We start from the raw sequence: 26,135 nt of genomic DNA on the forward strand, positions 1-26,135 counted from the left end.
AAATACACGCGCAGCTGAATAAACGTAGGCAAGGAAAATGGAACGGCAAAGACAAGACGAAAGAGTGGCTCTAAACACAACCCAGAAGCTGGTGCTGTCTCCCCAAAATTGAACCAGATTCCTGCTGAGCAACTAGGAAACAAAAGCTGCTTATAGGCGCGGCTGTGTCTCCCCTGACCTTGCTACGTGCCCTAAATTTGAAACGTCGGACGGTGAAAGAAAAAGCAGGCATGCAATTGTTCAACACACACACAGACACAGACCTAAGACATGTGCTTCTTCCAAAGGTCACACACTCAAGACCGATTTGACCCCCTTCACTTTTCCGTCCCCATTGTTTGGGCTACCTTTGACGCAGGCTCCGTCGTCTCCTCTAAAAATTCAACGTGCGTGCCTCGCAAAACCTCAGATGCAGCGGCATGTTCCAAGAATGGGAATGGGATTTTATCACCCTCCCACCCCCGGGAAACTGAGACAGTTGAGCAGCTTTCCGAGCCGGAGACCGGAAAGAGAGGGGCGGGAAGCGCAACGTCCTCGCTAAGGGGAGAGGCGACACTGTGGTCACTTCAACCCGAAGACGGCTGTGCGGGCGCTGAGCAGATTCACTGAAACTCTGCCTTAAAAATGCCTCCAAAATGGTATTCCACGTGCTCGTCGGTCGGTCCCAGGACCAGCCTCCTTGCTTTGCCAAGGGGTTCCAGAGGCCCCCCGACCCAGGGCCACTGGGAAAAGATCTCCTGCCCCAGCCCGTGTTCGCAGACACACCCACCTTTGTGATGAGAATCCGGTACTTCTCCACCAGAAAGTCGTTGTTGTGACAACCTGCCAAAAGCTGCCACACTTCTCCACGGAGAGCTTCGGGGACGCCGCTCCTCACCAAGGCAGACAAGGCTTTGGGTCGCACGCTCAGGTTCAAGTGCCTGGGAAAAGAGGGCCCTTAATAATAATAATAATAATAATAATAATAATAATAATAATAATAGCCTATTACTATTGGTAGAGCCTATTACTACCAATAGTAATAGGCTCTTTAGGTGCAATCCCAAAACAACTGTAGCACCACTTGAACACCATTGGCATTGACAAATTCGCTATTAGTCAATTGCAAAAGGCGGCCTTACTAGGAACTGCTTCCATCCTGCGACGATATCTGTAATACCATCAAACATCCACATCTGCCTATCCCAGGTCCTGGGTAAGGACTCGATAGGTAGACAAAATGCCAAATCCAGTCTGAACATCTGGCTGACTATGCGATAATCAATAATAATAATAATAGTAAAGTTGGAAGGGACCTTGGAGGTCATCTAGTCCAACCCCCTGCTCGGGCAGGAAACCCTATACCATTTCAGACAAATGGCTGTCCAGTCTCTTCTTGAAAACTTCCAGTGTTGGAGCATTCACTGCTTCTGGAGGCAGGTTGTTCCACTGGTTAATTGTCCTCCCTGTTAGGAAGTGTATCCTTAGTTCTAGGTTGCTTCTCTCCTTGATTAGTTTCCACCCGTTGCTTCTTGTCCTGCCTTCGGGTGCTTTGGAGAATAGCTTGACTCCCTCTTCTTTATGGCAGCTCAGCCGGGACCTGAATAGAATACAGCTGGAAGGGACCTTGGAGGTCTTCTAGTCCAGCCCCGCTGCTCGAGCAGGAGACCCTATGTCGTTTCAGACGGGTGGCTGCCCAGTCTCTTCTTAAAAAATCTGCAGGGATGAAGCGCCCACAATTTCTGGTGGCAAGCTGTTCCACTGGTTAATTATTCTCCCTGTTGGGAAGTTTCTCCTTAATTCCAGGCTGCTTCTCTCTCTGATCAGTTTCCAACCACTGTTTCTTGTCCTGCCCTCTGGGGCTTTGGAGAATAATGTGACCCCACCCCCTCTTCTTTGTGGCAGCCCCTCAAATACTGGAATAACTGCACTCATGTCACCCCTGCTTCTTCTTTTCTTTAGACTAATCCAGTGGTGGCGAACCTATGGCACTGGTGCCAGAGGCGGCACTCGGAGCCCTCTCTATGGGCACGCGTGCTGTTGCCCCAGCCTTGCCTCCCTCCTCTTTGTTCCCTATGCCACCCGTCTGGTGAACTGGCAAGATTTGTTTTTCTCGCCATATATATGCATGCATCCGAACTAGACTGTATGTATGTGTGTATGTAGGATTATTATTATTGTTGTTGTTGTTGTCATATTTATGCAGTGTATATTGGAGGTAGTTACCTATGAGAGCTGTATACAACGAAATCTCATTTTAATGTATTAATGTACATTAAAAGTGACAATAAAGTTATTCTATTCTATTCTATTCCTCTCATGCATTCCATTCCACTCCTCTCCTCTCCACTCCATTCCATATTCTATTCTATTCTATTCATTATTCTATTCATTCTCTATTCTATTCTATTCTATTCATTCTCTATTCTATTCTATTCATTTTCTATTCATTCTTTATTCTATTCTATTCATTCTCTATTCTATTCTATTCATTCTCTATTCTATTCTATTCATTCTCTATTCTATTCTATTCATTCTCTATTCTATTTTATTCTATTCATTCTCTATTCTATTTTATTCTATTCATTCTTTATTCTATTCTATTCATTCTGTTCTATTCTATTCATTCTCTATTCTATTCATTCTGTTCTATTCTATTCATTCTCTATTTTATTCATTCTCTATTCTATTCATTCTCTATTTTATTCATTCTCTATTCTATTCATTCTCTATTCTATTCTATTCATTCTCTATTCTATTCTATTCATTCTCTATTCTATTTTATTCTATTCATTCTTTATTCTATTCTATTCATTCTGTTCTATTCTATTCATTCTCTATTTTATTCATTCTCTATTCTATTCTATTCATTCTCTATTCTATTCTATTCATTCTCTATTCTATTCTATTCTATTCATTCTTTATTCTATTCTATTCATTCTCTATTCTATTCATTCTCTATTCTATTCTATTCATTCGTATTCTATTCATTCTCTATTCTATTCTATTCATTCTCTATTCTATTTTATTCTATTCATTCTTTATTCTATTCATTCTCTATTCTATTCATTCTCTATTCTATTCTACTCATGTAAGAAAGTGCTGAACAGAAGGAGGGTTGCGATGGCCCCTCTTTGCTCACAAGTAATTACTCTCAGCCCTCAAGGCTTGTGGGGAATGGCTGCACTGGGACTTTGCCTACATGCCTCCCTTCTCCTGACTGGATTCTCCAACCAGGACGATTTCTGGAACGTGGATGCAGGAAGCAGAGCGCTTACCACTTGGAAAGTAGGTCTCCCCACGTCTCCAGGATCTTCTCCGCACACTCTTTGGAGACGTCCCCTGAGCCACTGAGCAGAGGCTCGTCATTATCTGCAAAATAGGAGGCGGCGTCTCAGGGAGGGGGGAAAGGAAAGCCAACAAAGTAACCCCACCCCCAGTTGGGAGCCACTCATCCACGGGTGCCTGCCCGAAGCCCGCTTTCCTGCCCCAATCCAAAGCAGGTGTCCCTTTCAGAAACAAGGAGCGGCCTCTGCTGCAGCTGGGCGGCTTTCGTGGAGACCAAACTGGGTGATTTACAATAGAATAACAGAGTTGGAAGGGACCTTGTAGGTCATCTAGTCCAACCCCTCCCCCCCTGCCCAAGCAGGAGACCCTGAACCATTTCTGACCGATGGCGGTCCGGTCTTTTCTTGAAAACTTCCCGGGATGAATCTCCCACATGTTCTGAAGGCAAGCTGCTGTTCCAGCATTAACAGAGGGGAATATTTGTAACTCGGAGTTGAAATGAGGGGCCCTTGGTGCTCTCTGAGGTTGGTGGTTTCCTTGCAGATGTTTCATTAGCCCAGCTAGGTAACATCATCAGTGCTAGTGTTGTAGCTTATATGTAAGCTGCCCAGAGTTACCCTAAATTTTATAAAGAATAGAACAGAATAGAATAGAATAGAATAGAATAGAATGGAATGGAATATAAAATAGAATAGAATAGAATAGAATAGAATAGAATAGAATAGAATAGAATAGAATAGAATAGAATAGAATGGAATGGAATGGAGTGGAGTGGAGTGGAGTGGAGTGGAGTGGAATGGAATGGAATAGAAATAAAATACAGAATAGAATAGAATAGAATAGAATAGAATAGAATAGAATAGAATAGAATAGAATAGAACAGAATAGAATAAGAAAGAATAGAATAGAATAGAATGGAATGGAATATAAAATAGAATAGAATAGAATAGAATAGAATAGAATAGAATAGAATAGAATAGAATAGAATAGAATAGAGTGGAGTGGAGTGGAGTGGAGTGGAGTGGAGTGGAGTGGAATGGAATAGAATAGAATAGAATAGAATAGAATAGAATAGAATAGAATAGAATAGAATAGAATAGAATAGAATAGAATAGAATAGAATAGAATAGAATATGGAACGGAGTGGGGAGGAGAGGAGTGGAATGGAATAGAATGCAGGAGAGAAATAGAATAGAACAGAATAGAATATGGAATGGAATAAGAATAGAATAGAATAGAATGGAATGGAACGGAACAGAGCAGAGTAGAGTAGAATATGGAATGGAGTGGAGTGGAGTAGAGTAGAATAGAATATAGAGGAATGGAATGGAATGGAGTGGAGTGGAATAGACTAGACTAGAATAGAATTAGAAAGTAGCAGAGTTGGAAGGGACCTTGTAGGTCATCTAGTCTAACCCCGCAAGTAGGAGACCCTACGCCATTTCTGAACAGATGGCAGTCCAGTCCTTTCTTGAAAGCTTCCAGCGATGAAACTTCTAAAGGCAAACTCTTCCCCTGGTTCATTGTTCCAACTGTCAGAAAATTCCTCCGTATTGCCAGGTTGAATCTCTCCTCGATCCGTTTCCATCCGTTAGTCCTTGTCCGACCTTCAGGTGCTTTGGAAAACAGGTTGTCCCACTCCTCTCTGTGACAGCCCCTCAGACATGGGAAGACTGCTACCGAAACCCGGCCTCTCGTGGGGCAGAGCGTTTTAGGACCGATCCATCTTATAGAGGGAGGGAGGGACACGGACACGCCCCAAACCTCTTGCCGAAGCTGCAGCTAGCCCACCGCCCACCCACCCCCCTGCCCCCTCGCAAGGGACCACCCTGGAAAAGCCAGCCTTCCTCACCTTCCTCCTCGTCATCCTCGGGCGGGGAGGGGATGATGGAGCCTTGGGAGCCGGACTGGGGGAGCCGGAGGGCGGGACTGGCTGTGGTTTTCCTCCTTTCCTTCTGCGACTCGCTCTCCAGGCAGACCACTTCGTAGAGGGTGTCGGTGCTGGCCTTGCGGTCCTTTTGCTTGATCTGAGCAACACAACAGCCGTCGGGGGGGGGGGGGATTGGGTCCCAAGCGGAACACAAACGCCCCGGGAACCCAAAGCCTATACATTCCCTTTGGGACAGGAGCCATCCGCTTTCATTTCTTTGAATTCTTTTTTTAATCAGAGTGGAATAGACCCCACCCCCTCCCTTCCCAACAGGGGGGGGGAGCTCAGAGGTCTCACCTGCTTCAGTTTGAGGAAGAAGTTTTCCGTGGAGCTTCTCTTGCTGAAAGGCCAGTAGAGCCGCTCGTTCGGGGGACAGACGCGGATTTTGGACTCCAGGAGGAAGCGGACGGGCTCCTGCACTTCCGTAATCACCAGGTCCACCGCTGTGGTCAGGAAGAGCACCTGGTCTGCAGAGGAGGCGGGGGGAGGTGGAGGAGAGGTGGGGGAGGTGGAGCAGGAGGAGGTGGAGGAGTAGAAGGGAGGAGGAGGAGGAGGAGTAGAAGGAAGTGGAGGAGTAGAAGGAAGTGGAGGAGGAGGAGGAGGTGAAGGAGGAGGTGGGGGAGGTAGAGCAGGAGGAGGTGGAGGAGTAGAAGGAAATGGAGGAGGAGGTGGGGGAAGGAGGAGGTGGAGGAGGAAGTGGAGGAGGTGGGGGAGAGGAGGAGGAAGTGGAGGAGAGGAGGAAGTGGAGGAGGTGGAGGGAGGAGGAGGTGGGGGAAGGAGGAGGTGGAGGAAGTGGAGGAGGAGGAGGAGAGGAGGAAGTGAAGGAGGAGGTGGAGGAGGAAGTGGAGGAGAAATGGAGAAGGAAGTGGAGGAGAAAGAGGAGGAAGTGGAGGAGGAGAAATGGAGAAGGAAGAGGAGGAAGTGGAGGAGAAAGAGGAGGAAGTGGAGGAGGAGAAATGGAGAAGGAAGAGGAGGAAGTGGAGGAGGAAGAGGAGGAAGTGGAGGAGGGAGGCAAAACCTAATGGTTAGAGAATGAGCTGCGGCTGGACAGTGAAGAGCAGGGCAGATTCTGTCCACAGCAGCATCTTCAAGCTGGCCAAAAAAACTCCTGATGTCAAGGTTGAATTGCTAAGAGGCTCGCTAGCTTCTGTCACTACTCAACTTGCCATAAAAACGGGGAGGGAAACCCTGGGAAAGAAACTGGGAGTTTCAAGAAGCTGTCCATGGACTCCGAGACCCAACTCGCCATGGCCAACTCAACATAGCCAATACTCCATGGCCAACTCTCCATGGCCCACTCTTCATAGCCAACTCTCCATGGCCAACTCGCCATAGCCAACTCTCCATGGCCAACTCAACATAGCCAACACGCCATGGCCAACTCAACATAGCCAACTCGCCATGGCCAACTCTCCATAGCCAACTCGCCATGGGCAACTCAACTTATCCAACACGCCATGGGCAACTCAACATAGCCAACTTGCCATGGCCAACTTGCATAGCCAACTCTCCATGGCCAACTCAACATAGCAAACACACCATGGCCAACTCAACATAGCCAACTCTCCATGGCCAACTCAACACAGCCAACACGCCACGGCCAACTCAACATAGCCAACTTGCCATGGCCAACTCTCCATAGCCAACTCTCCATGGGCAATTCAACTTATCCAACACGCCATGGCCAACTCAACATAGCCAACTCTCCATGGCTAACTCTCCATGGCCAACTCAACACAGCCAACACGCCATGGCCTACTCAACATAGCAAACACACCATGGCCAACTCAACATAGCCAACTCGCCATGGCCAACTCGCCATGGCCAACTCAACATAGCCAACTCGCCATGGCCAACTCAACATAGCCAACTCACCACGGGACAAGAGTTACACTAATATCAAACAAACGGTGGCACAGAATCATCAAAGAAAGGATGCCAAAAAAGGGAGAAAATGAAATGTGAATGACAAAAATTAAAATAATATTTTAATTATCTTAGATAATGAAATTGAATTGCTGAACTGTCCCAGAGCGAGTTGTCCCATGACAAGTTAGCCCCTGGCCAGTTGGCTGTGGCGAGTTGTCCCACTCCGTGTGTGGATCCCCTGGCCTGCATCTTCCACGAAGGTGACCTGCAGGGTCCAGCCTCTATTCTGGGGTTCTCTGGGGGTGGGGGGGTGGGGGGACCATATTTCATCACTGCCCTACGGACTGGGGTGGCCCTGCCGCCCAGACTCTGACGAACCTTTGGGCGTCTCCTCGTTCACAATTTGGAAGTGCGGAGACTTGGTGTTCCAACTCCCGGTGATGATGTACGATTTCCCATCCGAGCTTTTCCCCATGGACTCCTAGAAGCACAGAGAGAGGCCGGGATGGACCACAGCACGCCCCGTAGCAGGTGGCGGGGAGGGAGGGGGCATGTTCAGATGAGGTGGGGGAAAGGAGGGTGACTTACCAAATCCAGCAAATGCATGTCTCCGCTCTGCACGTCTTTGCCGGGACTGAGGAGGAGGCCGAAACATCTGCAAACATGAAAGAGAAGGAGGTTGGCAAGACGGACCGACCCCCCGGTAGAGTCCTCCCAACACAAATCCTTTCAGCCCTTCCAAGAAGGCTCCACTTCCATTTGCACCCCTCAGGTGACCCTGAGGACACAGGTAAACCTCCAAGCGGCCTCAAGGACTCTCTAGACCAGTGGTTCTCAACCTGTGGGTCGGGACCCCATTTGGGGTCGAACGACCATTTCACGGGGGTCGCCAAACAAGGCTGTCCGCCATTTTTTCCCCCTTTTCTTTGGCCACGGCCCTGGCACCCGGTGATGTATAAGTGGTTGGGGGTCACCACAACATGGGGAACTGTATTATGGGGTCGCGGCATTAGAAAGGTTGAAAACCACTGCTCTAAAGGAAGGTAAATGACCAGCTGTCTGCAAGGAGTATCCATCCTTCCATTTCCCCACCATCCAGTCAGAGCTGAAGAAGCTTCTGGGATGAGAAGCGAAAGGTCTTCAAAGAAACACAAGAAAGAGTCCAGATGCCGCGTGAAAAAGCAACCTTGGGGATAGCAGATAATGAAATATTTCGAGGAGGGGTTATCAAACCGTGGCAATTTTAAGACTTGGGGGCGTCAACTCCCAAAATGCGCCAGCCAGCGTGGGAGTTGAAGTCCCCCAGTCTTAAAAGTCGCCAAGGTTGGACACCCCTGATCGTTCTCTCACCTGCCTCGGCCTTAAGCGCCAGGGCCGAGGCCCGACAGGTGCTGCCTTACCTCTCAATGGCCAGCTCTTTGTTCGTGGTCTGTTGCACGTAGAGGACAATCTTCTTGTCGATTCCTTGCCGTAACTTGAAGCACTGCCTGTCTTTGTCCTTCGGAACGGCACTGGGGAGGGAAGGGAAACCAAAAAAGGCGAAGTTCAAAGTCTCCCAATGTCGAGGCACCCCAGGGGACTTCCAGATGGGTCTCCCCCTTGTCATCCAACTGACTTTGTAAACAGGGAGACACATTTCATTCAAGGAGCTATTAAATCATCATCTGTTTAGCTTCCACCGGGCTGTCAGGATGAGGTCAGAGAAAAGGAAACCTGAGGCAGGCTAATTGATCAAGCCACCTTCCCCACAACCCAGCGCCTCTGGACTGCAATCCTGGCTTCCTGGATTAGGGAAAGGTGAGAGAAAACAAGCCAAGATTTCCCCACCCCGTGTGAAGACCTAAGACAGGGCTAGGCAACCTTAGGTCTTTTATGACTAGTGGACTTCAACTCCCAGAATTCCTGAGCCAGCCAGGCTGAGGGGAAAGGGAGAGGTTTCCAAGCTGAGCCTTGCTGGCTCAGGAATTCTGGGAGTTGAAGTCCACTAGTCATAAAGCGGCCTAGGCCTAGGCCAGAGATAGGCAACCTTGGCTCTTTTATGACTGGTGGACTTCAACCCCCAGAATTCCTGAGCCAGCCAGGCTGAGGGGAAAGGGAGAGGTTTCCAAGCTGAGCCAGGCTGGCTCAGGAATTCTGGGAGTTGAAGTCCACCAGTCATAAAAGAGCCAAGGTTGCCTACCCCTGGCCTAGGATAATTAATTGAAGAATCTGTTCACATTTCTTTGGCTCAGTCAGGCAGTATAAACTGGCCAGACTTGTGAGAGTTAGAAAACTAAAAACAGCTTTAGTGTTACAAAAATGTAGTTCTAAATAATGGCCAGTAGCAATGAGAATTTAATCACTTTCTACCAAGACTGATTTTTTTTTTGCAAGAATAATGCAAAATGTACACCCCGAAACAGCTGCACGTTAAAATCCTTGAATCTGATTCTGGAGGGGAAGGTTGCCCAGGGCCCGTCAAATCAGAAGCCTCGCCAAATGCTCAACGGGAAGCTGATACCTGAAGCAGCCTTTCCCATCGTCCTCCTTGATTTCCAGCGAGACCGAAAAGGTGAAAATGTCGCTGTCCGGCATCTCGGGAGTAACCGGGGCTGCAAGAGGGACTTGCTTGGCAGAACGGCGGAAAGCGGTTGCAAAACTGTACAGGATCCGGCTCACCTGGAGATGAAGAGGAAGAAGAGGAGGAGGAGGAGGGGGCAGAAGGGAGGGAGGGAGGGAGGGGGAGAGGAGGAGAAGAAGTAGAGGAAGAGAGAAAAGGATAGGTGGAAGAAAGGAAGGAAGAAGACAGAGAGAAAAAAGATAAAGGAGAGGGGAGGGGAGGAGGAGAGGAAAGGATGGAAGAAAGGAAGGAAGAAAACAGAGAGAAAGGAGAGGAGAGGGAGGGAGGAAAGGATGGAAGAGAGGAAGGAGGAAGGAAGGTAGAAGATAAAGAGAGGAGAGGAGAGGAGGGGAGAGGAGGATGAGAAGTAGAGGAAGAGAGAAAAGGATAGGTGGAAGAAAGGAAGGAAGGAGAGAGAAAAAAGATAAAGGAGAGGGGAGGGGAGGAGGAGAGGAGAGGAAGGAAGGATGGAAGAAAGGAAGGAAGAAAACAGAGAGAAAGGAGAAGAGAGGGAGGAAAGGATGGAAGAGAGGAAGGAAGAAAACAGAGAGAAAGGAGAAGAGAGGGAGGGAGGAAAGGATGGAAGAGAGGAAGGAGGGAAGGAAGGTAGAAAACAGAGAGAGAGGAGAGAAGGGGAGAGAAAGAGGAGAAGTAGAGGAAGAGAGAAAAGGATAGGTGGAAGAAAGGAAGGAAGGAAGGAAGGAAGGAAGGAAGGAAGGAAGGAAGGAAGGAAGGAGAGAGAGAAAAAGATAAAGGAGAGGGGAGGGGAGGAGGAGAGGCAGGGAGGAAAGGATGGAAGAAAGGAAGAAAACAGAGAAGAGAGGGAGGGAGGAAAGGATGGAAGAAAGGAAGGAGGGAAGGAAGGTAGAGAGAGGAGAGAAGGGGAGAGAAGGGGAGAGGAGAGGAAGGAAGGATGGAAGAAAGGAAGGAAGAAAACAGAGAGAAAGGAGAGGAGAGGGAGGGAGGAAAGGATGGAAGAGAGGAAGGAGGAAGGAAGGTAGAAGATAAAGAGAGGAGAGGAGAGGAGGGGAGAGGAGGATGAGAAGTAGAGGAAAAGAGAAAAGGATAGGTGGAAGAAAGAAAGGAAGGAGAGAGAAAAAAGATAAAGGAGAGGGGAGGGGAGGAGGAGAGGCAGGGAGGAAAGGATGGAAGAAAGGAAGGAAGAAAACAGAGAAGAGAGGGAGGGAGGAAAGGATGGAAGAGAGGAAGGAGGGAAGGAAGGTAGAAAACAGAGAGAGAGGAGAGAAGGGGAGAGAAAGAGGAGAAGTAGAGGAAGAGAGAAAAGGATAGGTGGAAGAAAGGAAGGAAGGAAGGAAGGAAGGAAGGAAGGAAGGAAGGAGAGAGAGAAAAAAGATAAAGGAGAGGGGAGGGGAGGAGGAGAGGAAGGGAGGAAAGGATGGAAGAAAGGAAGAAAACAGAGAAGAGAGGGAGGGAGGAAAGGATGGAAGAAAGGAAGGAGGGAAGGAAGGAAGGTAGAGAGAGGAGAGAAGGGGAGAGAGGAGGAGAGGAAGGAAGGATGGAAGAAAGGAAGAAAACAGAGAGAAAGGAGAGGAGAGGAAGGGAGGAAAGGATGGAAGAAAGGAAGAAAACAGAGAAGAGAGGGAGGGAGGAAAGGATGGAAGAAAGGAAGGAGGGAAGGAAGGAAGGTAGAGAGAGGAGAGAAGGGGAGAGAGGAGGAGAGGAAGGAAGGATGGAAGAAAGGAAGAAAACAGAGAGAAAGGAGAGGAGAGGAAGGGAGGAAAGGATGGAAGAGAGGAAGGAGGGAAGGAAAGAAGAAAACAGAGAGAAGAGAGGAGAGAAGGGGAGGCAGGAGTAGAGGAAGGAGAATAAAGGATGGAGAAGGGAGAAGTCCAACCTCACATTCCAACTAAAGGAAGGCAGATCTCCTCACCTGCTTCCTGCCGAGGGACCCCAGCCCCCCCCCCACACACACGCAGCTCCACCCGTTGGACTTACCGCTTCCTGGATCTCGCATCGGAAGACGTGAATTCTGAAGAGCTCAGAGTTGTAATGGCTTTCTGTGAAAGCGAAGCAGTCGCTCTCGGGAGTCCCGTCGTGACCTCGCACGCAGAACAGGATCTTGTAAATGGGGTAGTTGGCTATTTCGGTGTTGGTTGGAGGCTCCAGCAACCTGGGGGGGGGGGCAGGGGAGGAAAACCCACGCGAGGGGGGTAAAGAGCGAGCCGACGGGCCGCTTTGCGAATCCTTCCTCCTTCCCCCGGAACCTCCGGCTTCGTAATTATACTCGTTCATTTCCCCCAACAGATGTTTTAAAGCACAGAGGCAGCTCCCCACTGGCCTAGGGCAGGGGTCTCCACACCTGGCAATCTTTAAGGCTTGTGAACCAACTCCCAGGGAGGGAGGAAGGGGGAAAGAAAAGAAAGGAAGAGGAAGGGAAGGGAAAGGAAGGAAAAGGAAAATATCCTGGGTATGAACTAGGGAGGGAAGGAAGAAAAGAAAAGAAAAGAAGGAAGAGGGAAAGGAAAATATCCTGGATATGAACTAGGGAAGGAAGGAAGGAAGGAAAGAAGGGAAGGAGGGAGGGAGGGAGGAACGAAGGAAGGCAAGGGAAGAAAAGGGAAGGGAAAGAAAGGAAGGAAGGAAAGAAGGAAGGGAGGGAGGAACAAAGGAAGGCAAGGCAAGGCAAGGCAAGGCAAGGGAAGGGGAAGGAAGGAAGGAAGGAAGGAAGGAAGGAAGGAAGGAAGGAAGGGAGGGAGGGAGGGAGGGAGGAACGAAGGAAGGCAAGGGAAGGGAAGGGAAAGAAAGGAAGGAAGGAAAGAAGGGAGGGAGGAATGAAGGAAGGCAAGGCAAGGCAAGCTAAGGCAAGCCAAGGGAAGGAAAGAAGGAAGGAAGGAAGGAAGGAAGGAAGGAAGGAAGGAAGGAAGGAAGGAAGGAAGGAAGGAAGGAAGGAAGGAAGGAAGGAAGGGGAAGACAAGGGAAAGAAAAGGAAAATATCCTGGGTATGAACTAGGGAAGGAAGAAAGGAACAGGAGAGGAGAGGAGAGATGGAGGAGAGGAGGGGAGGACACGAGACGAGATGAGAGAATTCTGGGAGTTGAAGTCCACAACTCTTAAAGCTGCCAAGTCTGCAGATCCCTCATCCAGGGTTATGCTAAAACAAGCGACTGGCTGTGGGTAGCCCCAAGTATTTGGACCCTCCCAACAGGGAAAGCCTCCCTAAAACCGCGACAGGCAGCCCCTGCTTAAGTAGTCAGGACTGGCTGCCATCCTGGTCCTTTCTTCTTAAAGAAAGAGAGAGAGAGAGCAACTTTACAAGTGCCATCCCAGAGCAGGAAAGCCCCCGGCGCAAAGACGGCCAGGCGAGGGCCCGACAGAGGCGGTAGAGCCACGTCCTGGAGAAGGCAGGTGCCTACCTCACAGTACCCTCGGACACGTTTGGCACGGAGAGCGTCACGTCCACCGAGGTCTGGCCCTGGCTGCGCAGGATGGCCATCATCCGCAGGGCCTCCACCTCGCTCCGGGGGGCGTTGACGGAGGCGCAGCCCAAGTAGGTCAGCTTGCTGAAGACCACGCTGTCCTCATCGGCCACCGGGGTGAAGGGGCTGGACTCCTCCGAATCTGCCAGGCCGGGGGGGAAAAAAAGGAAGGAAGGAGTCAGCAGAGGAAGGGAGAGCAAGAAACGCCTTTTATGAACCGTCAAAAATCCAGCGGGACTGTTTCGATCGAAGAAAAGGATATAAGTACGTCTGTTTCTACTTGGAAACCACTTCTGGACTTTGTGCTTGAGGTGGGAGGCAAAAAAAATGATCCTTTGATTTTGGGCATTACTGAGTAGATCGATTTGTTCATATACAAATGGCTAGTTCAGGGGTAGGCCACCTTGGCTCTTTTATGACGCGTGGACTTCAACTCCCAGAATTCCTGAGCCAGCATGGCTCAATTTGGAAACCTCTCACTTTCAGCATGTCTGGCTCAGGAATTCTGGGAGTTGAAGTCCACGCGTCATGAAGGGACCATAGTTCCCCCATGCTGGCTGAGGAATTGAAGTCCACAAGTCATGAGGCGGCCATAGTTCCCCCATGCTGGCTAAGGAATTCTGGGAGTTGAAGTCCACCAGTCATGAAAGGGCCACAGTTCCCCCATGCTGGCTCAGGAATTCTGGGAGTTGAAGTCCGCAAGTCACGAAGGGGCCACAGTTCCCCCACGCTGGCTCAGGAATTCTGGGCGTTGAAGTCCACAAGTCATGAGGGGGCCATAGTTCCCCCATGCTGGTTCAGGAATTCTGGGAGTTGAAGTCCACCAGTCATAAAAGAGCCAAGGTTGCCTACCCCTGGCCTAGTTCATACTACTAGGGCAGGGGTAGGCAATCTTGGCCCCTTCATGACCTCGTGGACTTCAACTCCCAGAATCCCTGAGCCAGCATGGCTCAGCTTGGAAACCTCTCCCTTTCCCCTCAGCGTGGCTGGCTCAGGAATTCTGGGAGTTGAAGTCCACCAGTCACGAAGGGGCCATAGTTCCCCCATGCTGGCTGAGGAATTCTGGGAGTTGAAGTCCACCAGTCACGAAGGGGCCATAGTTCCCCCATGCTGGCTCAGGAATTCTGGGAGTTGAAGTCCACCAGTCATAAAAGAGCCGAGGTTGCCTACCCCTGGCCTAGGGAAATGTAAAAAAGTTGAGATTTGATATCCATGCCTTTTTTTTTTTTTTGCTCCCCCCTCCTCTCCACACTGCTCTTTTCTCCTTTCCCCTCCCTCTGTCCCCTACAGTTTGCTTTTCTGTCTTCGCGTTTTATGTTCCGAGGGAATAAAAAATGAGAATGGAAGCCAGCTCTCCATCCCTGGGGTCTCCTCCGGCATTGCCCAGCTCACCTCCCTGGGCTGCCTTCACGGGGAGCCTCATCTCCGGCTTGGCGGGTCCCGTCACGGACACGGGGTTGATGGTGGAGGAGGCGGAGGCCTCGAGCAGAACCGGCTCCTCCCCCTCTCCGTCCTGGGTGGGGCTCTCTTCCCCCCCCTCCCGGTCGTCGGAGGGCTCCTCCATGGGGGGGTCCATTAGGATGTCCTCCAGCTCCTTCTGCAGCTGCTGCTCGCTCCCATTGCCTATGATCTGGGGGGAAGAGAAAGCACCGGTGGAGGATCTCAGCCAGGCACCCCAAGAGAACCAGTGTGTGTGTGTATGTGAATGTGTGTGTGTGAGAGAGAGAGAGAGAGAGAAAAAAGAAGAAGAAGAAGAAGAAGAAGAAGAAGAAGAAGAAGAAGAAGAAGAAGAAGAAGAAGAAGAAGAAGAAGAAGAAGAAGAAGAAGAAGAAGAAGAAGAAGAAGAAGAAGAAGAAGAAGAAGAAGAAGAAGAAGAAGAAGAAGAAGAAGAAGAAGAAGAAGAAGAAGAAGAAGAAGAAGAAGAAGAAGAAGAAGAAGAAGAAGAAGAAGAAGAAGAAGAAGAAGAAGAAGAAGAAGGGAAGGGGGAGGAGGAGGAGGAGAAGGGGAAGGAGGAGAAGGAGAAGAAGGAGAAGGAGAAGAAACCTTGCACGTGCAGTCGTAAAAGAATACAAGCGGTCCTTGGCTTACAACACTTCATTTAGTGACCGTTCCAAGTTACAGCAGCACTGGAAACAGGGACTTAGGACCACTTTTCACACTTACGACCCTGGTGGTCACGGGATCACAATTGGGACGCTTGGCAACTGGCTCGTATTTAGGACAGTCGCAGTGTCCCGAGGATGGTCACCATGATGTAAAAAAAGAGGTTGAGACTCTAGAAAGAGTGCAGAGAAGAGCAACAAAGACGATCAGGGGACTGGAGGCTAAAATATATAAGGAACGGTTGCTGGAATTGAAAAGGACAAGGGGGGACAGGATAGCAGTGTTCCAATATCTCAGGGCTGCCCCAAAGAAGAGGGAGTCAAGCTATTCTCCAAAGCGCCTGAAGGCAGGACAAGAAGCAACGGAAGGAAACTCATCAAGGAGAGAAGCAACCTGGAACTAAGGAGAAACTTCCTGACAGTGAGAACAATTAACCAGTGGAACAACCTGCCTCCAGAAGCGGTGAAGGCTCCAACACTGGAAGTTTTTAAGAAGAGACTGGACAGCCAAACTTTGTATGCATATTTCCTCGTATGTTTTAGCCTCCAGTCCCCTGATCCTCTTTGCTGCTCTTCTCTGTACTCTTTCCAGAGTCTCAACATCTTCTTTCATATCGTGCTTAGATTTATGAGAAATATGAATACAAAGTCTGGCTTCCACGTGTTGTCCTCAGCTTACAACCATTTCTTTAGCGACCGTTCAAAGCCCTGAAAAAAAGTGACTTCATGATTGGCCCTCCCAGAATTGCACAATCGACTGGAAAAACAACCTTTGCATCCCCACACACACACCCCCATAGACTAATCTCAACGGTCGGTAACTGTCCTTCCACCTCCCACCAGCATCCCACCGAACTGGTGAAGCTTCCAGGGGAGGAAGCGAAACGTCTTTCTTTTTCCTCCAAAAAAATAAAATAAAAATAAAAATCATTCCAGTTGCCTTTGCAAAATATATAAAAAAAACCCCACTTTTGACAGGGCGAGCAGGACATTCCATGCGAGAAGGAGTCACCCCACTGGGAGAGGGATGGGCAAAGGCCTCTCCCAGTGGGCCTGTCGAGTTAAAATTCCTCCCTGCCAGCCACCCACAGCAGCAGAAATGCAGTCAGAAGGGAGGGAAGGGCTTTGGGGGGGAAGCAGGCGGGGTTCCTGCCTTTGGGGCTGGGCTGGAAGCGGCTGGGAGTGGGTCTGCAGCAAGGGAGAGGCCAGGGACCTCCATGCCAAGTTTCATGGGGCGGTGGCAACGGGCAGCTGGCAGCCCTCCAATTTCCAGGGGGGGGGTCAAGGAAGGCACGAGGAGGCCGGGCGGCGGGGAGAAGCACTTGGGGAGCTGGCTGGAGGGGCTGGGCGTGATTGCCTGCTCCCTGCCAAGAGGAGCCCCACCCAGCTGCCTCACAAGAGGCAACCGCCATTAAGCTGGTCTTTCCCTCCCTTAGGCTGGCCGAGAGGGAGAAGGGCATCGCCTGAGCATCCAATGCCTTGCTCTGTCTGTCTGTCTGTCTGTCTGTCTGTCTGTCTGTCTATCTATCTACCTATCTACCTACCTACCTATCCATCCATCTCTCTATATCAGGCATGACAAACTTGTGACGTCACGCAATGTATCGCGACTTTTTCCCCATTGCCGGCAATGTGATGGGCTGATAGTTTGACATGCCTGCTCTATATCTATCATCTATCTCTCTATCATCCCTATCTCTCTATCTCTCTATAATCCATCTGTCATCTATCTATCTATCTATCTATCTATCTATCTATCTATCTATCTATCTATCCATCCATCCATCCATCCATCTATCTATAATCCATCTGTCATCTATCTATCTATCTATCTATCTATCTCTATCTCATCTATCTATCTATAATCCATCTGTCATCTATCTAATCTATCTCTATCTCTCTACCTCTATCTATCATCCATCTGTCATCTATCATCTATCTATCTATCTATCTATCTATCACATCTATCTATCTATAATCCATCTGTCATCTATCTATCTATCGCATTTATCTATCTCATCTATCTCTATCTATAATCCATCTGTCATCTATCTATATCTGTCTGTCTGCCTGTCTAAAATCCATCTGTCATCTATCTCATCTATATCTATCTATATCTATCTATCTATCTATAATCCATCTATCTATCTATTTATCGCATCTATCTATCTCTATCCATTTATAATCCATCTGTCATCTATCTATCTATCTATCTATCTATCTATCTATCTATCTATCTATCTATCTATCTATCTATCTATCAACCTTCTTTGTCTATTTACCTTTATCTCTTTGTGAGTGTCTGCCTGCCTACCTACCTCTCCATCAAATCTATCTACCTATCTCTATCTACCTATCTACTTACCTACCCCTCTGTCTCTCTCTCTCTCTGTCTCTCTCTGTCTCTCTCTCTTTCTACCTGCCTGCCTGCCTGCCTACCTGCCCATCTCTCTTGCTCTCTCGACTGAGGCCTGTGACTAACTTCCAGTCTTCCCTGAAGTGAACCAGGCAGGGCTGCCGTGACTTGCAGGCTCAAATTCCAGCAGTTCCTCTCCGGCTGCGGTTGGCCCAGATAAGCAGCGACAATCGCTGGGGGGCATGCATGCTTTCCAAAGATTGCATCCAGCCCTGACCCTCCCTGCCAGCTGAGGCTCCCTACTGCAAGCAGAGCAGAGACAGCCACTCCTTTTGGGGTGTACCAGAAGAGAAGCAGAGAGCTGGGCCTTAGTTGCTTTTCAGAAAGGGCCCCCAGGCCAAGCCCTTCTTCAAACACAATTCCTTTGGAGACGGGGAGGAAACTGGGAAACAGGAAACATCTGGGCATCATCGCCATGATTCCTTCAAGGTCAGAGGCAGGAGAGAAGCCAGAAACTCTGGCTGCAAACGAGGAGGGTGGCAAGCGTATCTCAACTAAGCAAATAACAACCAAATGTTTATTGGCGGTTCTAAAACCGGTCTTTCAACAAACAAGGTTTTCTGACACTTCTGCCACTGTGATAACACGCCCCAGCCATATCCGGTCCCTGGTGTGGTTTAGTGTTGTCCAAAGCTGAACGTGTGGCTGAAGGGGAGGCCATGTGACTTAAATGGAGATGGATGGCAAGAGGCCTTGGAGAATGGCGGGGGTGTCTCTGTGTGTGTGTGTGTGTAAATTGCAAGAGTCTAAGCCGTGGTTTACTCATCGGGGTTATTACGTAAGCAATCACTTGGCTAGGTTGCTGCAATTTCACAAGCCCAAATCAAACAGAGCAAAGGCTTAGCGCGAACTGGAAACACAACCTGTAGATTTAAATCACGCCGAAAAGTGACAAGGGCTTCGCTCACAGGCTAGGATATGCCAGGGATTCTCACACTCCTGGCTTACTGTGACATGTAAGCCCAGCCAGAGAGTGGCCAACAACGCAACGGGTTTCTGATCATCCTGAGCTCTTGTAGTTACAGGAGCCGCTAACTGTTTTGGAGTCATCAAGGGTTTGATTACACTGTTTTATTGCGGCATTCTAGACCAGTGGTTCTCAACCTGTGGGTCGGGACCCCATTTGTGGTCAAATGACCATTTCACGGGGGTCGCCAAACAATGCAGTCCGCCATTTTTTCCCCCCTTTTCTTTAGCTGAGCTACTCCCTTTTATTCTATTGGCTTTTGAAAGCCAATAGAAGAGACTCTCTTGAATAGAGTCTAATTCGATTGGCTTTCAAAAGCCAATAGGAATTGTCCAGGCTGTCTTTGCCCGGCTGAGCCCGCCAAAAGTCCCATTCTGCAAACGGTGCTGCACCGGTTGAGTAGTCCTCGACTTACGACCGGTTGTGTAGTCCTCGACTTACGACCGGTTGGGGGGTTGCGGCATTAAAAAGGTTGAGAACCACTGTTCTAGTTTAATGAAGAGAAGGATGAGGGGGGACATGATAGCAGTGTTCCAGTATCTCAGGGGCTGCCTCAAAGAAGAGGGAGTCAAGCTATTCTCCAAAGCGCCTGAAGGCAGGATAAGAAGCAACAGATGGAAACTAATCAAGGAGAGAAGCAATCTGGAACTAAGGAGAAACTTCCTGACAGTGAGAACAATTCACCAGTGGAACAACCTGCCTCCAGAAGCGGTGAATGCTCCAACACTGGAAGTTTTTAAGAAGAGACTGGACAGCCATTTGTCCGAAATGGTGTAGGGTTTCCTGCCTGAGCAGGGGGTTGGACTAGATGACCTCCAAGGTCCCTTCCAACTTTATCATCATCATCAAGTTAAGTGAATCCGGTTAACCCATAGTCAGAAGGTCGCTAAAAGGGGAACTGCGTGACTCCCCCCCGGGACGCTGCGACGGTCATAAGCACGAGTCAGTTTCCAAGCGTCTGAATTTTGATCACGTGATGGGGGGGGGAGACGCTGCAACGGTCGTGAAGTCTGAAAAACGTTCCCGAGTCCCCTTTTTCTCAGTGCCGTTGTAACTTGGAACGGTCCCTAAATGAACCGCTGTTAAGTCCGGGGCCGCTTGCGTCCATGGGAATATTCTCCAGCCTGGAATCGGGGGGGTGGCGACCAGGAGCGTTTGCAAAAGCAAATGGGGCAGCCGGGCCGTCGCGCGCCCGTTGCAGAAAAGCTACAGTCCCGACCCCTCTCAAAGCCCCCCCCCAAACCCCCGCCCCCTTACCTTCAACCCCGTCTTTTCGTCATCGCTACCGTTATTGGCGGAGGGCGTTTCATCTTCCTGTCGGGAAATCAAGACAAAATCTTCACTGTTGAGAGTGGACACGGAATCGGACGAGACGCTGATCTTGCCCACCGAGGCCTTGTCATCCATTTCTTTCAAAAGGAAAGCGTGGAGCAGAGGTGGGCTGGAAGAGGAGGACGACGCACCTGGAAAAGACGAACGGCACCATCATTGTCGTCCCTTGCTGGAGGGCTTTGAGAAAGAGGGAGGGGGGGGGATCCCCAGCGCAGGCCAGCCAAGAAGTTCAATTTTAGACTTTTGCGGGGCTTTTGAAGATTCTCGGTGCTCTCTGAGTTTGCTTTCTTCCTTCCGGACGTTTCCCTACCATACTAGGTAACGTCATCAGTGCTAGAAGGCAATGGGGTTTAGAGAGAAGAGGAGAAGGGGAAGCTGAAGGGAGGGAGGAGGAGCAGGAGGAGGAGGAAGAGGAGGAGGAGAACTATGGAGTCCTCAGTGCTCTCTGAACTTGCTTGTCAAGGACTACTGTACTGGCATAGCCTTAAACCTGGCCACCAAATTCAATACCCCAAGAACCTTCGCAACTCGGGAAACCCCCGGCTGAGCAGGAGAGAAAAAACTCTCTCAATCCAAGGTGGGAAGGAAGCACAGATTTTACTAGCTTCCCCAAAGGCAAGTGGACTTTCCTATTTTTCTTCGAAGATGTTTCCCTTCTCACGCCAGAAGCTTCTTCAGCTCTGACTGGATGGCGGGGACTGGAAAGATTTATACTCCTTGCAGACCGCTGGTCGTTTGCGCTCTTTTCTGAGAGTCGTTGAGGCCACTTGGAGGTTGGTCTGTGTCCTCAGTCACCTGAACGGTGCAAATGGGTGTGGAGCCTTCTTGGAACTGTGGAAAGGATTTGTGTTGTAGAGTGGAGAGAGATGACGCCGTACGCCTCCCCCTCTACAACACAAATCCTTTCGGCAGCTCCAAGAAGGCTCCACACCCATTTGCACTGCTCAGGTGACCCAGAAGGCACGGACAAGCCTCCAGGTGGCATCAACGACCCTCTAAAACAGACACGTCAAACACAAGGCCTGGGGGCCGGATGCGGCCCGCAACGTGGTTTCCTGCCCAGGCCCCCACAGGCACCCTTGATGCAAACGATGTAGAGCTGGCCACGCCCATCCAGTAGGCCACACTCCACCCATGCCCACCCAGTAGGCCGCGCCCACCCTGGTGACACCTACCCACCCACCCCCCAGGATAACCGCAATGCTGATGCAGGCGTCAATGAAATTGAGTTTGTACACCCCCGCTCTAAAACAGTGGTTCTCAACCTGTGGGTCGGGACCCCATTTGGGGTCGAACAACCATTTCACGGGGGTCGCCAAACAACGCAGTCCGCCATTTTTTCCCCAGCTGTGCTACTCCCTTTTATTCTATTGGCTTTTGAAAGCCAATAGAATAGACTCTCTTGAGTAGAGTCTAATTCTATTGGCTTTCCAAAGCCAATAGGAATGGTCCAGGCTGTCTCTGCCCTGCTGAGCCCGCCCAAAGTCCCATTCTGCAAACGGTGCTGCACCAGTGGAGTAGTCCTCGACTTACGACCGGTTGAGTAGTCCTCGACTTACGACCGGTTAGGGGGTCGCGGCATTAAAAAGGTTGAGAACCACTGCTCTAAAAGGAGGCAAAGGACCAGCGGTCTGCAAGGAGTATAAATCCTTCCCTTCCCCACCATCCAGTCAGAACCCAAAGAAGCTTCTTGGATGGGGAGCGAAACGTCTTCGAAGAAAAATAAGAAAGTCCAGTGGCCTCAAGAAAAAGCATACTTGGGACAACCGGGTCCTAGATGATGGAGAATCTCCATAGACATTTAGCTTCTTCTCCAAAATTCTACTCGTCTCAATCCCTGGCGCCTGCTGAACTGCAAGTCTGACTCAGTCCATCCACGGGAGGAAACCGAAGGCCAAATGACTGGCGCACGGCTTCAAATTTCATTGTCGTATTTTGAGGCTAGTAAATCCTGTTGCTCCCGTTCGGACGCGTTTCCATTTAAACAGCGCCAAAAGAAGCACAGGCAGTCCTCCTCGCCCGACGGCCACAACTCAGGGCAAAATTCAGGCTGCCGAGTGAACAATGTGCCCAACTGAGTTTTTGCCCCACTTTGTGACTTTTCTTGCCACCTGCGCCGAGCGAATCGCTGCGGCGGTTCAATTAGGATTGAAATTTAAAGGAGCTGAACGGTTAAAGCGGCTTCCCTATTGCCTTTGCTTGCCAGGAGGTCACAAAAAGGGGATCACGTGATCCCTGCCCCCCCCCAAGACATCACAACCGTCATAAATACGAACCGGTTGCCAAGCGTCCAAATTTTGATCACTTGACCATGGGGGGGGGAACGCTGCAACGGTCGTAAAATGGTTGTAAGTCACTTTTTTCAGGGCCACTGTAACTTGGAACGGTCACTAAATGAATTGTTGTAAGTTGAGGCCTGCCTGTAGAAGGAACGCAACTGCTGTAAGTCGGCGGAAGGAGTTACTGGGACACACACACACACCAGTAATGCTCTCAAAACCAAGCTTTTAGTCTTGCGAACCGAGCCCAAAATTTCTGTGGCTGCTAAGTGAGACATTTGTTGAGCAAATTTTGTCCCCTTTTAGGATTTTTCTTGCCAAAGTTGTTATGTTGTTAAAGGAGTAACGTGACTGTTCCCCAAATTTGACTTCCCCGTTGAATTTGCTCGCCACAAGGTCGCAAAAGGGGGAATCGCGTGACCCCACCCAGGGCATCGCGACCGTCATAAATATGAATCGGTTGCCGAGCGTCTGAATTCCGATCGCGTGACCAGGGGGCTGCTGCAACGGCCGTGTGAAAAATGGTCATCAGTCATTTTTTCAGGGCCATTGCAACTTCGAACTGTCACTGTTCGAAGCGCTGTAAATCGAGGACTGCCTGTGCTGAGTGAAAGCACTGTTTTGATGGAGAATGGCTTGCTTTCAACCTGGTTTATTTGGCCATCTAAACCAGTGGTTCTTAACCTTTTTAATGCCGTGACCCCAACCAGTCGTAAGTTGAGGACTACTCAACCGGTCGTAAGTCGAGGACAACTCAACTGGTGCAGCACCATTTGTAGAATGGGACTTTTGGCGGGCTCAGCAGGGCAGAGATAGCCTGGACAATTCCTATTGGCTTTTGAAAGCCAATCGAATTAGACTCTATTCAAGAGAGTCTATTCTATTGGCTTTCAAAAGCCAATAGAATAAAAGGGAGTAGCACAGCTAAGGAAAAGGGGGGAAAAATGGCGGACTGCGTTGTTTGGCGACCCCCGTGAAATGGTCGTTCGACCCCAAATGGGGTCCTGACCCACAGGTTGAGAACCACTGATCTAAACCCTGGCGTCCACAAACAGAATAAAAAAAAATAATCAAAAGAAAACAAACAAACAAAATCCAGCCTTGGAGAATTACTAATAGAATCGGCTCCAGATAAGGCTGGTGCCATCGTGGGGCTGATCACTAGACACGGATATTTAAAAAGCCTGAAATCTATCGGTGGAGTACTTCATCTGCCTTCCTTGTAGAGCAGAGATTCCAGGTGGAACTATTTACCAGCACAGTAAAACATCCCACTGTCTTGTTTTAAAACATGAATTTAATTTCGCACGCCCGTCCCAACGGCTCTCCCTAATAATGTATTGGTTATTTTGACAGCTCTCATTGCTTTGCACATATAGCAGGAAAAGGCGAAGAGTCTGAGTCATAGATCGTGTATATGTATTTATTATTGTCTGTTCCTGGATGAAGAGCACACAATGCTTTTTTTTTTTATGCTTTTTTACACAATAGCCTTTTGCAATTTCTGAGGCTCATTAGGTAATATCTGAAAAATCTGAAGTGTTCTAGAGTTCAACCCCTTCCTTTTTCTTAACTTTTGAAACCACAAAAGGCAATCCTTGTAAAAACGGTGAAATCTATTTAAGCAGTTTTTCCAACTCTATCAGTCTCTGAGATTGAATAGATTAAATTCCTACACTGGAATATGGGCTATCATTATACAATTAATATTAGCAATAATCAGATTTCACAATCACCTTTAAAAGCATCCCTCGATGTCAAAAGCATCCAAAAGTGGAGAACAGATCACCAGTATTAGTAAAAGCATATTACATACAGTTCAGCATTTTTATTAAATTTCTACACAAGAGCAATTTCATACAACATGCAAACTATGAGGTTTAGTAGAAGAGCTGTCACAACTAGAACAAACCGTAATAATTAGGTTTCCTTCCACATTTCTTTTCAGTGGAATTTACCATAACAGCCAGCTCCAAGTTAATCTATATTAATCCACAGAATAAAATTCATCAGCATAATGATGGAACTTTGTATCATTTTTGTTTTGGGAAGAAAAATGACTCTAGGAAACATTGCTTTATAAAAAGCAAAGACCTCGCCAGCATGAATAACAACATTTAGAAGTTTTCCCTAGAACAGCTGAGTTTCTTGCATGCAATCAAGGCAGGCCTGGTGGAATTATATGCGGGTTATCTTCCCAATTGCTGTTCAAAAGAAATTTATCACACAAACACCCTCATAGCCCTCCAACACAATCCACAATGCACTGATGACATAAACACAATCCACAATGCACTGATGACGTTAACTAGTTGGGTCATGAAATGTCTGGAAGACAACCACCAAGCTCAGAGAGCACCAAGGACCCCCACACACTCCAACACTCCCACCACACATATCAATGGCAGCATACTGATCGTGATAAACACTCTTGCCATTTCTCAAAAGCCAAAGCACAAAAGATTCCAGCTCAAAAGACACACATACACACACACACACACACACACACATACATATGGAGGGAGAACGAGAGGGAAAAACAGACGCACGCCACACCCAAACACATCCTGTGCAAATATATGTGTGTGGGTGTGCATAGATTATGTATATGTGTCTGTGTTTATAAACTGGGAGTCCTCTGATGATAAACAAACGCACAAGACGTAAATAAGTAGCCAATTCAGTAGGAAGCGCTTTGGTAAGTTTGAAAGGATATACAGAATAACCAAAAGACACAACGCCTTCCTTGTTTCTTCCCAGTAACAACAGGCAAGGGGGGGGGGGATTTGCTGGCCAAGCTTCCCCTCTTTGTCACTAACCATAAATATAAAACAGCCTTGGAGTCAAACTCCAATCGGGATGAATGTATGGAAAGTTTGCGCCTACGCTCAATACATAAAATGGAAATATCTATTCCTTGGGCGGGGAGCATGGAAAGGTGGGGGAGGGAGAGCATCTGTGCTCCCTTTTCCTCCTGATCATGGCCAGGGCTGGGCGTTCCTTGGATGGGGGACCACCAGGAGATCCCAAGGCTGGCAGAGGAGTTGGGGCATTTCTTTTCCCCCGCCCCAACGTCCCAACCCATCTGCCAGCCTTGGGATCTCCTGGTGGTCCCCCATCTAAGGAACGCCCAGCCCTGGCCGGGGTGAGGATCTCTGCTCCCTTTTCCTCCTGATCACAGCCAGGGCTGGGCGTTCCTTGGATGGGGGACCACCAGGAGATCCCAAGGCTGTCAGAGGAGTTGGGGCAAGTCCCAACCCATCTGCCAGCCTTGGGATCTCCTGGTGGTCCCCCATCTAAGGAACGCCCAGCCCTGGGCGGGGTGAGGATCAATCAGGGCTCACCCCCCACAAAGCGGCGCCCCGATTCTGGCTGGAGCAAAGGGGGGGGGGCAGAAGGGATGTCGGGGCCCTTCGTGGCCCCCCAAGGGGAGGGGCCAAAATAGACCCCTCCCCCTTATTGGCCTTCGCTGATTTTTCGATCCTCGTGACCCTCCTCCGCCTCCCCCTCCCCAGCCTGGCTGAAGAGCCCCGCCCACTCGCCGGGCTCCTCCCCTCCCCCGCCACCGGCCCCGCCCCCTCCGGCGCCCCTCATCGACGGGGCTCCGATCCGGCTCACCCTCATCCAGATCGGCCGGGCTGCCGCCACCACCGCCGCCGCCGCCGCCTCCCCTCTCGCCCGCCGCGGGAGGAGCAGCAGCGCCGCCGCCACTGACAGGCCTCTGTCAGGAGGCCGCCCCAGCGCCCCGCTCCCAACCCCAGTCACGTGACCGGGCCCGGCCGGAAGCGGTGCGTGCCCCTTCCGGCGCCGGGCGGGAGGGCAGCAGGGGCGGCCCGCGGGCACTTCCGGCCCGGCCGCCCCGCCTCTTCCTTAGCAACCCGCGTCGGCTCCGCCCCTTCCCTTCCCCTTTTTTTCTTCCCGCCGACTTGGGCCGGAG

The 26,135-nt window shown here is 49.6% G+C and overlaps 1 protein-coding gene across 1 annotated transcript; it reads right to left on the reverse strand.

Moving 5' to 3' along the window:
• Positions 1-373: 373 nt before the first annotated feature.
• On the reverse strand, positions 374-25,987 carry LOC120317545 (rab GTPase-activating protein 1-like). Its single transcript, XM_039364218.1, has 13 exons — positions 25,817-25,987; positions 19,845-19,901; positions 14,495-14,732; positions 13,040-13,244; positions 11,622-11,796; positions 9,567-9,724; positions 8,467-8,577; positions 7,655-7,721; positions 7,445-7,547; positions 5,495-5,664; positions 5,120-5,294; positions 3,258-3,351; positions 374-920 (listed from the first exon to the last, which is right to left on the reverse strand). Exons 1-13 carry the CDS (start codon positions 25,820-25,822, stop codon positions 374-376), a joined length of 2,106 nt encoding a protein of 701 aa, XP_039220152.1. The 5' UTR covers positions 25,823-25,987.
• Positions 25,988-26,135: the final 148 nt, after the last annotated feature.

Source organism: Crotalus tigris, unplaced genomic scaffold (assembly GCF_016545835.1).
Source record: "Crotalus tigris isolate CLP2741 ecotype Arizona unplaced genomic scaffold, ASM1654583v1 scf7180000019692.1526454, whole genome shotgun sequence".
Lineage (NCBI taxonomy): Eukaryota > Metazoa > Chordata > Lepidosauria > Squamata > Viperidae > Crotalus > Crotalus tigris.